Source organism: Wasmannia auropunctata, unplaced genomic scaffold (genome assembly GCF_000956235.1).
Source record: "Wasmannia auropunctata unplaced genomic scaffold, wasmannia.A_1.0 LD336069.1, whole genome shotgun sequence".
Classification (NCBI taxonomy): domain Eukaryota; kingdom Metazoa; phylum Arthropoda; class Insecta; order Hymenoptera; family Formicidae; genus Wasmannia; species Wasmannia auropunctata.
Window position 1 is genome coordinate 27228 of NW_012026821.1, and position 14354 is coordinate 41581.

Below are 14354 nucleotides of genomic sequence, written 5' to 3' on the forward strand. Positions count from 1 at the left end.
GAGTATTTATTACCTGGAAACATTTGAAAAATCTGCAATTTTCAGAAGATTTTTTTTTATCTTTAAAAATCAGGGATTTTTCTGAAATGTTATTTTTTAGAGAAATTTTTAGAGAATTTTACTTTTAAATTTAATTTTGTCGTAGAATAGCTCGCTGATATTATATTGTAATGAGCTTCTTCTACATTATCTTAAATTGTAAGAAATAGTCTCGTGGAATTTCCACTTTCTACTAATATAAATTAGTGTTTTCACTCCAATTTATTTTAAAGTTGCATTAAAATATTTTTTTATTGTACCTGAAATTTTGAATAAAAATACAAAATCCGGGAATTCTTAGGGAATTTTTTTGCACAAGAATTTATTTTTATAACAAAAATTTTGATTTTAGCATTACAGTTTCTCTTTTCATAATGGTCAATATCATGATAATCATGAAAAATATTTTTTATAATACATGTCTTTATAATCATATAGTTACTACAAACAAACAAATGATTGAATTTGCACTTGACGAAGAAATTTACCGTTACATTTTCAGGAATCTACCGCCAGTGAATCAGGCAGTATTGAAAACGTGTCGGGAAACAGTATAATTCCAAGCGTGAATCCGCTTGGAATACCGCCAGTTTTAAGCGGATCCGTGGAGACTTTTCCAAGAACAACCGTCAATCCCGAAAACGATGGTCGTGATGAAAATCGGACATCTGAATCTTCCGCTAATTCTAATATCACTGTACCTGAAATCATGCGAAATCGTGCAGCATCTACCGGTAGTGTTTTAAGCGGCAGAAGAGATTCCGCTATTAAAGGAACCGATGATCACAATCGCACTATGGTTTTTCAGGTATGGAATCTAAAAGAATTTTTTATCTTTTTATTTTTATTACATTTTGTTTGAATTGATATTAATTTTTCTATAATCATTATTGATACAAAATCTGCTGCATTAATAATTGAGCATAAATGAAAAATATTTTAAAATTTATAACGAGAAATGTAACAAAACCAATTTAAGTAATAATAATAAAAAAAAGAGAAAGAACACCATTCAACTTTACTTATTTTTTACAAATTTTATATTTTTTAGGTAGGACGATTTGATCTGAGATTGATTAGCCCTGATAGAAAACAGATTCTTTTGCACAAACAATTGAAGGATGTAGCTAGTTGCGCGCAAGGCATAAAAAATTCTGACCACTTTGGATTTATTTGTAAAGAATCGGAATATTTCATCGGGTATGTCTTCAAATGCCAATCCGGATCAGTCGCCGATGATCTTGTTGCAGGTAAGATTTTTGAATTTATCTATGACGCAGTAATCTATGATTTATGTGCTATTACTCTTATTAGAGAATTATAATTCGTTATAATAATTTATTTTTTTTTTCACAGCGATTAGCCAAGCTTTTCTTACGACTTGTGATGCCGTAAGGAAGGAAAGATATCCTGTATTTTCTTGCGAGCATTGTCCTATGTACTGGTATAATAAATTATGCCAAGAAATTGAAGGTAAAATATTTAAAAATTATCCTAAAAATGATATGTAATTTTACATTGAATTTTACATACAATATTTTTACAATAGTTTTAGGACAAAATGATAGAAGAGTTCAAAGTATTATCTTTTCCCGTATGGAATTATTACCGGAGGAGGAGCAAGAGATCGTTGTGAACAAATATAAGGGCGCTGAGGCTGCGGGTAACATTGGCGCAAGCTTCTCAAGTCTACGAGAGCAAAATCAATTCCTAATGCGACTATTGCGTGCTCATTGCGAGTCGAAACAAGCTAGACATGTACATGACACGGCTGAAAATAGGTAACGCAGTATAAACTGGATATATGTGTATAAAAACAAATTTTTTTTCTGTTAGTCTCAAAATATAGTTTCCGAATGAAATGAATTCTGACACAATGTTTTAAATTGCAGAAGTGAATTTCTCAATCAATATCTAAACGTTGGCGTTGGTAGCACGATATTTATGAAAGCAAAACGCTCTCTTACGAACAGTTTTGATAATCTTATGAAGAGGAGAGGTTCGCGTGACGATTTTGGCCTGGGTCCACAGCTAAGAGATACAAATCATCTGAATGCGGGACTACAGAAGAATGGTAGTCAGAGTCCAGATAATTCGCGACAATCATCTATATTGGACATTTCACCGGAATCTAGTAGACCGCGATCATTGCGTGTCTCGCCTGAACAGCAAATTGTAAATAACGGACCAAAGAGTTCCATGATGGACATGTTAGTACAATTTTATTGTATTTTCAGTTGTTTTTTGTTATATTATTTGTGTTTTTTTTTTTTATTATACTTTGTAACACTTCTATATTGCTAGCAGAGCGAAAACAGCGATTCCGAAACCACGGTGCGGATTCCGATATATGGTTTAATCTTTCTAACTCTTGATAACACTCATGCATGTAATTCCAATAGAAAAGCCCGTGCATGCGGACACAATGATCAAAGTAATCAATCTTCTGTCTCTTTTACGGAACATGTTCTATTTACGGGAAAGCTGTTAGCAATACAGAAGAATATTACATATATGTGATTTTTTTTTACATATTTGTTATATTTCTCACACAGCTTTTTGAAAGTTGGTAACTCACCGAAAACGTCTCCGACGGAGACCGACGGGAATAGCACGATACAAGCCAATAGTTCGTGGCGGCAAACGATACTAAACAGAGTTGTGACACCGAATAAAGATCATAACGCTACAGAAATTGAAAAAATTAATATTCTCAAAAATTCGGAAATGTCCGTTAAACGTAGATCGAAACAAGAATTGCGAGATTTGTGGAAGAAAGCGATTAATCAACAGCTAATACTTATAAGAATGGAAAAAGAGAATGCAAAGCTTAGAGGTAAAAAAATGCCCATATCTGAAAATATATGTAATCCTTATGCTATGCAATAATGATATTCATATTATTAAAATTTTCTAATAAATACAGAACGTCAAGAGGAAGCAACGGTAAAGAGGATCAAACTTGAATATGACGAACTTAGTAGCTGCGCGCGTGAAGTAATAGAAGTTTGGGACCTCCTTGTTAGCAAGGAATCGCGAGTCTCTACTAAATGTGATAATCAAATGCTTTTACACGCTATTAAGCAAGGTAATGAAAAATGAAAAATAAAAAACCTCAGTCAAGCACTATTTCCACATTTTGACAATTTCTTTTTAAATCTCTCATTATATATAAATTCTTCTAAATAATAGGTGTACCAAAAGGAAAAAGAGGTGAGGTTTGGCAGTTTCTAGCCGAGCAATTTTGCTTGAAGCAACCGCCTATAGACACTCAAGAGTTTCCAAATTATAACACACCGTATGAACTTCTCCTGAAGCAACTCACATCTCAACAGCATGCTATCCTTATCGATTTGGGAAGAACTTTCCCAAGCCATCCGTATTTTAGTTCGCCCTTGGGACCTGGCCAATTAGCACTCTTCAATTTATTGAAAGCCTACTCCTTGCTAGATCACGAAGTCGGTTACTGTCAAGGCCTCAGTTTTGTCGCTGGAGTGCTTTTATTGCATGTGAGTGCAGTTTTACATTATTCTATCCAATAATTTTAAAATTTCGTATTCTCTTTTATAATAATCAGCTTTTATATGAAATATTTCTTAATTTTTTTTATTAGATGGCAGAGGATCAAGCCTTTTTCTTATTGCGGCATCTAATGTTCCGTCGAGGACTTAGAAAATTGTACTTGCCAGACATGGCGGCATTGCAATTACACTTATATCAACTCTCTAGGCTGTTACACGATCGCTTGCCAACTATTTACAATCATTTTGACAAACACGAAGTTTCACCTACTTTATATGCTGCTCCATGGTTATTGACGCTGTTTTCTAGCCAATTCCCCTTAGGTTTTGTAACCCGAGTTTTTGGTAAGATGTATATTCTCACATTTGATAACAATAATATTTATATATGTATATGCGGTTTATAAAATTATTTATGATATAACTGATTTTACTTCTACAGATTTGCTTTTTCTGGAAAGCTCCGAAGTTCTTTTCCGTGTATCAGTTGCATTATTAGAAGAACATCAAGATCAATTGCTATGTTGCGATAGCTTTGAAGAAATTATGGAATATCTTAAGGTAAAGTTGTAATCCTTTATCAAAGTTGTTCCAAGACTTTATCATAATTATAAGAAATAAAAAAATGAAAGAGTGAATTTGTGTAAATATTATTATTATTATTATTGTTATTATGTTTCTATTCTTATGATTTTAGATACGTGTGCCGGCGATAGACAAACAAAGCTTAGATCGCATAATGAAACGTGTATTTTATCCCGATTTAGAGATCACAAAACAATTAAATGAATACAGAGTGGAATATCAAGTGCTCCAAGAGGAAATGATATCGGTAAAACCACAAATAGAGAATTTGGAGAAGTTTAAAGTAAGAAATAAACAACTCACGCGAGAAGTTGCACAGCTTAGCGATCAACTTGAGGTAATTCGAAAAATATTTATTTCAAATATAATTGAAGGATTCGATACATGAATTTTCAAAATCAATTTTGAAGTAACGATAACCACATTGAGCATATCTCTTTAGCAATTAATAGGTATACATTTCAATATTAAAGTCAAGCAAAGTAGAATAATCGCACTGTTAAATATATAGGAGAAATTATAAATCAAATCTTATAAAATTTTAAATACAATTTCATAAATTTTTAAGTTATATTTTACAATGAATTTATTTCTATATGATGTTGCTTTTTTCCCTTCTCTACTATTATCGCTAATAATACTGGAATTATATTACAGATTACTATGAGCAACTTACATAGGCTCGAGACAGCGCGTTCGATGCAACAAGCGACTATTCACAAGTTTGAGTCTCAGAATCGCAGCCTTGAAGTAACGGTGGCCACATTAGGTGCATTTATTCAGCAATTAGCGGATACACGAGCCGATATCGAAGTTCCGGGCGAAGTTCGCAGGATAATCGCACAATTGAATATGGTCGAGAAACGACGAAATGCTGGCACTAAGTCATACCCTTTAAAAGTCATCGAGGACAACAAGTACGGAATAATAAAAAGTAATTCGACTGGAAGAGAGTCTCAAAATCTATTGAGGAACAACAGCATGGACACGCCGTACCCTTTGAAGTCAACCTTGAGTCAACCCAACTTGGCAACGAAATTAGAGAAAGTCTCTTCATTCTTCTCGAACTCGCACAATCACATACAGAAGCAACGCGCGCAGTTAGCAGCTCTTAGAAACGAATATTCCGAACAAATAAGAGGCAATAACGATGAGAACGATCCTAAATCGGTGAACATCGACATTCAAATTACGGACACAATGAATCTAGCGAACAATCCGATCCCGCAGGACGAGAACAATTTAAAAGTTCCGACTACTAATTTGGAAAAATCGATATCGTTACCACTGAAACTGAAGTTGAAATCGTCCAAGTCAGCATACGAATTAGGCTCTGTAAAAAAGGTTCCGACTAGCAAGCTCGAAATTACGAGTAACGATTCGTTAACAAATTTGACAGGAACCATACATCCACTCGACACTTGTAGCGATGTGAATTTTCGGTTTAGCGGAACTACGAAATTAAAGTCTATCAAACCTGTGAAATCTAGTCAGAGTTGTCAGGAAGATGGTAGTAACAAACAGAAACCTGACCAAATTTCCGACCCTTTAAATAGATAACAATTATTTTCCAATGCGTCTTCAAACAGCATCTTATCGAAGAGAATTTTCATAAAAAATATATATTTGAAACGATACTGGTGATGAGTAGCTTAAAAGTTTATTTATTTCCGCGTTTTTGAACAGGCATGTTTCAAAACTGACTAATTTATATAATGATCGCGGAGGGAGGGAAAAATAATTTTTTTTATTCTTACTCAGATCTGATGTGTTTGGCAACACACATTACAAGTTGTGAAAGTGAAAAATGTTCCATTGAATATTGAACATTTGAAAATTTCGCATCAAGGTGTATAGTCGATTAAAAATCCATTGTTTCTAAATAAATATTTAAAACCATATAAAGCATTCAAAAAAATAAAATAGATATCCAAATAAGGTACTAAAACTCACATATGCAACCAATTTCAGATTGCCAAAGGAAGTGCCAAACTTTCTCTATTAAAATATATTTTATAGTAAAAAAATAATAACGATTTTAGTTACTTAGAGATAAATACGTATGTATATATAGACACACAGATTCATATACTGCATACATATAGTATATGCATGTGTAGATGCGATTATAACGTTGAAGATATATTGATAAAAATCATTAATGTATAGACTATGCACTGTGTAAGTTTCAAAGAATTAAGTATTACTATTTTTGCACAAAACAAGCCTTGTGTGATATCAGGGATAGTTAACATATACATATACTCTGTTCTTTATAGTTCTTTAAAGTTTTACCATTGTTGACATAGTATGCGACAGTAGTATTACTGATATTTAATATTCATATCAAACCGTGTAAATTAGAGAATAGTAAATTATTAATTCTCTATAAAAAAAATATCTGAAATTGACATTTTAACAGATATTAATGTGAAATAAAGATATGCGTAAAGATGATAAAATTATATTTTATAGTATTGAAGTCACTGTAATATTTTATCAGCTAGTGATTATGTGTAACTGTAGCAACATATTATTTGTAACGAAATAATGCAAGTATAAATCATAGCTTGTGACAGAAATAAAAATATTCTGTATGTAATTATTTGTTATCGTAGATATAGTAGTGTACATTATATTTTGTATTACGTATAGTATTATAAGAAATATTTAATAGATTTTCAGTGGTTTTGTTGACTTACTAACCTTATTGTGATAATAGATAAAACTAAGTTAATAATTAAGTTTAATAAGTATTTTTATTTTAAAAAATAAAAATTCTATGATGCATATTTTTAAATAAGGAAATAATTTTATTATCTTTTTTTCTTTTATCATTTAATTTCTTTGTTAAATTAATATTTTTTCGTTTCTATATTTATTTTACATACTTATGTGTAAAATATGACGAGAATAATTAATAATATAAGCTATATATTATAGAACATGTGATTTAATAAAAAAATATATTCATCTACTTGCCAAGTATGCTTTATTGTATAAAGTAATATCTATAAAATTAGTAGTTTCTCAACTGTTATTTTTTCAATGATACATTACAGTCGAATACAGCTACAGGTGCAAAACTGATTAATTTTGAGTCATAAATAACTGAGTATTTATTGTATGCTCATAATTCATTAGGTGAAAAAAAAACGTAATTTTCTTTTTATTTCTAGTTTATAATCTTTACATCAAATTGTGAGTCCAGCTTTTATTTCCAGATGCTACATTATACACATGTAAGATTATATACAATTTTCATCCTTGTATGCATTTATTATTCCTTAATGTTTTGTTTTAGCTATGCTGGTTCTGCAAAAAAATATTGCATTAGAATTTTCATTCATATAAATAAAAAAACCGCAATAAAAAAAGAATTATAAACTAGTGTGTACACGCACACACAGAACATATATTTAAAATGATGCATTAAAAAATTCTGAATTTTTAAATAAATTGAGTATAATTCTTACGTTTGCATTTGTTTACTGCCGCTGAGCACTATATACGGTGATTGTGTTTCCTTTTGTTTCGCTTGCAATAAATTTAATGTACCTAAAGGTGTGTCTGTTGAAGACATTCGTTTCATTAAAACTTCTTGTTCGGCTTTTTTCATTCTTTTCTCAACCTAAAATATTAGAGGATTATTACAACTTCGAATATTGATTTCGATTAAAATAATATTGCAAGCTCTGATAAATAAATTTGTACATATACAATAACTCTAATCAGTATAATGTAATATAAACCTTATTTTTTCCTGGACCTTTCCCATGAAATTTATGCGACAGGTATCGAAAAGCTTCCTTAGCGCACAAGACGTGCCCATCGTCATCAATATATTCGAGTTTAACATTTGGTTTAAACCCTTCCTTTTCCTTAAAATCAGATGTCGGTCCATTAAAGCGATCTCTTCTGCCGAACTTGTCATCATCCCTGAAACAAAAATAATATATGAACAAGCAAATGAAATAGACATATCTCAAATTATGAGCTCTCTGTCTATAAAATACAAGAGAGTCAGCTTTTCTCAAAGATATCAACTAAGTAAACGCAGCTATGCTATTTATTATTATCTTATATATGTAACTAGATTTCAATATTGTAGAATAAAAATTAAAGCCCTTGAAATGCGATGTTCTGAAACTTGTGTCCACTACCAGTATAAATATATCTTTATGAAGAATAATGCTCGTAATATTCAAGATACATTATATTATACGATCAAATTAAAATAATTTTTAAAATATATTACTTAAGTCATTTAATTTTTATGTTAACTATCGTTTAATACTTTTTTCAGTATAAATTATATTCTACGTTATACACTGATATGAAAACAAATATTAAAATTCATGCATTTAAAGATATATGTATGTATGGATTTTTTCCTGTTTTCACCATTCTTATATTCTCAAATTTAAGTGCTCGAAACTCGAAAATGTTAAGACATTTCAGTATTTGGTAGACGAGCATAGATTGTATGGCGTTAAATTGGTCCATACTGATTTGTATTAAACACATGCAAGCACTTTTATAGAAAAACGATTGTAGTCAGATATACAAACAAGTGAGTCTTTGTCAATCTTTTCTGAACATTTATCTTGACGTTGACTTGTTCTGCTAATATCTGGCACTCGACTCCTTCCATGTATGGAAATTCGAGAACCTTAGCAAGATTCGCAGCAACGGAATCGCAGAACATAAACATACCTTAACAAATCCTACTCTCTTCTCGGGCCTTGTGTTCCCCTCCGATTAAGCGGTAAACTCTCGTAGTGGTAGCGGATCACCCGTTCCGAGCACCGATTTCCGGGCTCTATTTTAAACTGTTAACTGACAGTTTGAAATTCACTAGAGACTTGTCTAACACAATGCTTGTGGCAAAGCGTATTCGATGTAAGAGCCATTCTTACGTGTTTCCTTCGCGCGACACATATTTGAAACATGTAAGAGATCATCGTACATCGAATCGCAGTAGTATATTAGTTCACTTACCCGTACGTTTTGTCCTCTATCGAATAATTCTGAGCTTGCAGATGTGCGAATCGTGACGCTGAAGGGCGATTGCTGTCCTCTTTCTGCAAGTAACCCTTACTCATAGCCAACTTTAAAGCTCCACCTACCCCTTGACCGAGCGATGGCTCGGCGTCTAGAATTGCTGCCTCCATTACAACTGGTTCCGTGATATTCTCATCTATTTACAGAAGTTATGTTTATGTTACAAATATATGAAATATTTCAATTATAAGAGTAATTTTTTAAGTTGTAAGAATGCATGATTAATTTGCATTATTATGTTCCTTTTTTATGGGAAAATATGTCAATTGTTAACATGTTAATAGAGTTATATAAAATTAATCTGTACCAATATGTGAAATACCTAAATGCACTGTGTTCCAGGCACCACGACCATCATCCTCCTCTTCGTTTGCAGGTGGCTCATCTTTAATTCCGTCAATTTCGAAATCCTATAACATTTACATTATATTATAAATACATATTATTCTAATGTCCAAGATAAATATTCAGTAATACGTTATATTTAGTTTTACCATGAGTTCTTGTCCATTTTCCTCTCTATTTCCAGCGAGTCCATAAGTGGGTATATCACCCAAGGTTCTACAAAATTCTGCAGTAGAATTAAGAACGATATTTCCAGATTGATTTTCCTCGGAGTTAAGAATTTCTTGCTTTATTGTTTCTACAGTTTTCTGGATATCAGCTGAATGTCCTTCCTTCAAACGCTGAGTTTTCTTTAAAGCTAATTGTAACTCCAATTCTTTATCGTCTTCTTCGAGTTTTATCCCAGTAAGATCTTCCTCAGGAGCTATTCAATAATTTTAATAAATCGATCAAATAATAATTTATAATTATTAAAATTATTGTTAATCATGATCTATACACAGAAACTTTAAGAACACAAAACTATGTGTATTATTTAACCATGTATATCCCATAAAAAGTACCTCAGTGCGAATTTGCACCCACAAAATTTTCAACTTGTAGACATTTGAGAAAATGGTTTTGTTTAACACGCAGTTTTGAAAATAATTACATTCTTTTTTCGAAAATTTAATATTACCAATCGATTGGTCAAAAAATTTTACATTGAAAAACGTACGTTTTGCTTTAATTTTACTTTTTATTTTCAAAATATATAAAACTTTAAAAACGCTAGGTGCGAATTCGCACTCAGGTGTTCTTTACGGATGTTCAAAAGAAACGTAACCTTTACGGAATATACTATATATAAAATCGATAATTGAGAGATGTGTGTTTCGCTACAGGATTAAATTATACTTGTAGATTTACAAATGCTTAATGCTCAAATGAATTCACTTTGTATATTGTCCCTAATTTTTACAAAATCATGTAAATATCTTTACCTTCTAAATCATCGACATCTAAAGTATCGTTATCCTTTAAATCTTCCGGTTTTTTTCTTCTCCTACTTCCAAGATCCCTGAGATAATCATTATCCACAGGAACTAAATCGTCAGCCTTTAGTTTCTTTTTTGTTCTAATTTTCCGAATCTGCAATCATATTAAATACACATATTATTTTATATTATTGCAAAAAACATATTTTTAAAAATAAATAAGACGAATAGAAAATGTATAAAATATACAGCTGCACTAAGCAATTGTATCTAAAGAACATTAATTTATTTCATGTACAATTAACACGTTAGAAAGCAATTCTTTACCTTCTTTTTTGGTTTCTTGAATTTTGCAAGTTCCTCTTCATTGTAATATTCGCTTGCTAATTTTGGTTCTACCATTTGTAGCGATTCTAGTTTTTTATTCGCTAAACGTTGTTTCACTGTCTCTACCTGATGTCGTTTAAATTCCACCGCATTATTAGCACCCAATACAAAATTATCTTTTTTCTCACCGTCGATTTCCTCGTCATATTTTTCTAAAATCGTATTTTTGGGGAATCCATATTCATCAAAATTTTCATCGGCGTATGGGTCATACGTAGGTTTCTTATTCTTATTTAAAACACTACGTTTGTAGCGTTCATTGTCGATCATATTTACATTTACAAGTAAATCATCATTTTCATTTAATACTTCTTGATCTTTCAACGTTAGGATTACAGTTTTGCCTTCCTCAAATGTTTCCTATAAAATTTTTCTATTTAGAACTTATTACAAGAAAAAATGGAAAACTTTAATTTATGTACGTTATGTACAAGTTTTAAAAGAGATTAAATAATAATTAATATTGGATCATCCGAAAAGTTCTGCAGTTTTCTCCATCATGCGCGGATATCAGTTTAAATTTTGCACTAATATTGAATGAGGAAACCCAAACTTTAGGTTGATAAGAAAGAGCAATCTTTTCTTTAAACAATGCGTCCATCCATAATGACATACGTTCAGTACATTCGATTCTATAGTGCCCTAAAGATGGAGAATTAGAAACAACATTTTTGTAATATTATGTTTTTGTACTTAAGAAAGGGCAAGAACGCATGCAAGATAGCGCGTAAAATTTGTAAAGTCTACAGACAAGGTACTGCTTTTGATGATGCAGTTCGGAGGGAGTTTGTGAAATTTCAACAAGGTGATTTCACTCTCAAAGACGAGGCGCGATCTGGGCGTCCTTGCACTGTGGATGATGATCTACTGGAGGAAACATCGCCGAAAATCCTCGTTATACAGAACTGGCAGAAAAATTATAAATTGCAAAAAGTACCATACATGACCACATTTGAATCTGTCACCATGAGTGAAAACTGCACAACTTTTAGATAACCCAATAACATATATTATTACAATTAATAATATATGAGAAAATGGCACTTACAATATTATGCTCGACTTTAAGGCCTTTTAAGTCTTTCTCTGTATACGCTGTGTTGCGAGCAATATGTATTTCCTCTTTAACCAAATTACTGATTCCGAATTCTTCATCTAATTGATCCAGCACCTTTGCCTTAAATTAAAATAGGACTTTTAAAAAAGCAATGAAGAGTATCATAATATGTAAAATTGTGGTGTGTGTGTGTGTGTGTGTGTATGTGTGTGTATGTGTGTGTGTGTGCGTGTGTGTGCGTGTGTATGTGTACACTTTCCTATCTACCATATGAATGCTGAATGCTTTTTTGTGGATATACTGTAAAAAAGCCTTAGTGAACATAGATTAAAAACGCAATTGTTTCTGAGATAAAAAGTTTTATATTTTAATACCATAATTGACTCATTGGCTTCTATGTGTCACATGTGTAAATATGAAATTATCATTCATATTTGAAAAACAATTGTTATTATATTTACTAAGGTTTTTTTACTTAATGTGGTATGTACTATCCATCATATAAATGCATCTATCATATGAATACTTTTTTATAAACACTGTACAAATTTTTTGTATTTTTTATAAAAATACACACACACACACACACACACACACGCGCGCGCGCGCGTGCGCGCGTGCGCGCGCGCATACACAAATTTATAAAGTATTCCATTTTGATACTGCAAAAGCATTATTTTTTTTATAACTTTACACATACAATTATAAGAACATGCTTTTGCAATACCAAAATGGGATACTTTATAAATTTATAACATTCAATAATACATCAAACATAAGATATATTAGTATGAATATAAAGATAATGGATATTAAGATATTACTCTCATTTCTGCTTTCTTTTTTTCTTCTTCCAGTTGTCTAGATTTATTGATCCATGCATGAGTGTCATCATCCGAATCACATTCACCCAAAGCCTTTACTTTTGACAAATTTGTCTCAATTTGTCTCTTTTCCTTCTGAACACCTATCTTTTCTCTCAGTTTTTGTGCCTTTATCTTGTCACTATTGTTAAGTGCAGGTTTATGATAAAACTCGCCCAGATCATCTTTGATTTTGCTAGGGTCATCTTTGGATGTACTATCTACTTCCAATGGTTTTAATCCCAACTTTGCACGAAGTTTGTTGGTGTCCTCAATGGATAATGAGACTTGCGATGCCCCACCTTTAGCAGGGGATGGACTGCGCTGTTTAGAAATCTCAGGCGGGGGAGGCGTTGATGGATGCGACGACTTTGATATTTTTGGTGGCGGCGGAGCATTAACAATCTCAACTGAAAATGAAAAAATCTTATTCTATAATTATACATAAATGTAATTTAAATTAAAAATAGACATGAAGTGGCTCCAACGAATAAATCATAAGGATATGAGTGCCTCCGCACTCATAACTATTGGTGCATATACAAAATAAATTCAATTTCTTGTGTGAGTAAATATAATTGTTATCTTCTATAATTATGTATAATTATATATAAAAATCTGCAAAATATATATTTACTCAATAATACACTGCTAGATTCTCTCTTACCGTCGCTGTCGTAGTCTTTGCGCTCTTTCCTCCTGTGTTTCTTATGGTGTCTGTGTTTCTCCGACTTTTCGCGGTCGGGCGTGTAGCTCCTAGAACGGCTGCGATGACGCTTCTTCTTGGCATCGCGAGATTTTTCAGTTTTGTGACGTTTGTTGGAACCCATGTCACAGCGCTCTCGATTTAACGCCGCCGTAGAATCTATCGTTCGCTCTATTTAACAATTATGACTTCGTAGTTGCTCGCAGCGATGCTACGTACTATTTTTGTTAACCGAATGAGTCGGAATTGTCGAGAATATCGGACACTATTTGCAAAATCGGTGATACACACCACAAGCTCTCTTTTTTCTCCCTCTCTCTTTCTCTCTCTCTGCGTCAGTCGTCACTCAGTAGACTTATCTTCACTAGCTCCACCTAGTATCTACTTAACTATACTATATAAGAGATCACGGGTGCTTTCTATTTAGCGATTACTAGAGTCCTAGATTATCAGAGAAGCGCGACCGGCTTATGGCAGTATCGCAAAAGTACTAGAAAATATTAAAAATGGCGTCGAATGGCCAATTATAAGTTTGATTTATTCGGCAGCCATTTATAATAGCGATAAATCAATCTTATGATTGGCCATTTGCGTGTCCAATCAGGATTCGTAACACCGGTCGCGCTTCTCTGATAATCTAGGACTCTAGCGATTACAAGACAGCAGAGAGGATCCTGGGGTGCGTTCCCACTGAGCGCGTCACGCGTCGCGTCGTCCGTCGCGTCACGATTAATTGATAAAAATATCCTGTTTTATTGCATCATTTGCCGTGCAACTCTTGCGAGACGCTTTGATTAGGTTACTCAACAT

At 32.5% G+C, this 14354-nt stretch overlaps 2 protein-coding genes across 11 annotated transcripts in view; one reads left to right on the forward strand and one right to left on the reverse strand.

The window, feature by feature from the left end:
- The window catches only part of LOC105449978 (TBC1 domain family member 4), a 29994-nt gene extending 23247 nt beyond the window's left edge, over positions 1–6747 (forward strand). For all 8 annotated transcript variants that reach the window (XM_011689472.1, XM_011689475.1, XM_011689474.1 and 5 more), the window contains 12 exons: positions 542–847; positions 1091–1289; positions 1396–1512; positions 1589–1820; positions 1932–2249; positions 2595–2875; positions 2966–3127; positions 3232–3548; positions 3653–3905; positions 4003–4121; positions 4258–4482; positions 4803–6747. In XM_011689472.1, the coding sequence (XP_011687774.1) occupies positions 542–847; positions 1091–1289; positions 1396–1512; positions 1589–1820; positions 1932–2249; positions 2595–2875; positions 2966–3127; positions 3232–3548; positions 3653–3905; positions 4003–4121; positions 4258–4482; positions 4803–5705 (3432 nt within the window). In that variant the 3' untranslated portion in view covers positions 5706–6747. The remainder of the gene's footprint in view (positions 1–541; positions 848–1090; positions 1290–1395; positions 1513–1588; positions 1821–1931; positions 2250–2594; positions 2876–2965; positions 3128–3231; positions 3549–3652; positions 3906–4002; positions 4122–4257; positions 4483–4802) is intronic.
- A 373-nt stretch (positions 6748–7120) lies between these two features.
- On the reverse strand, positions 7121–13911 carry LOC105449980 (U4/U6.U5 tri-snRNP-associated protein 1). 3 transcript variants are annotated; one of them, XM_011689479.1, is made up of 11 exons: positions 13506–13911; positions 12800–13248; positions 11967–12095; positions 10859–11278; positions 10538–10685; positions 9704–9978; positions 9532–9619; positions 9147–9345; positions 7898–8084; positions 7622–7776; positions 7121–7460 (listed from the first exon to the last, which is right to left on the reverse strand). In XM_011689479.1, exons 1-11 carry the CDS (start codon positions 13666–13668, stop codon positions 7433–7435), a joined length of 2241 nt encoding a protein of 746 aa, XP_011687781.1. In that variant the 5' UTR covers positions 13669–13911; the 3' UTR covers positions 7121–7432. The 3 variants fall into 3 exon arrangements, 2 of the variants coding, with proteins under 2 accessions (XP_011687781.1, XP_011687780.1); XM_011689478.1 differs by having other exon boundaries at positions 9517–9619; XR_974410.1 differs by lacking the exons at positions 7121–7460; positions 7622–7776 and adding an exon at positions 8862–8984 and having other exon boundaries at positions 7999–8084; positions 9517–9619; positions 13506–13910.
- Between the last annotated feature and the right edge of the window lie 443 nt (positions 13912–14354).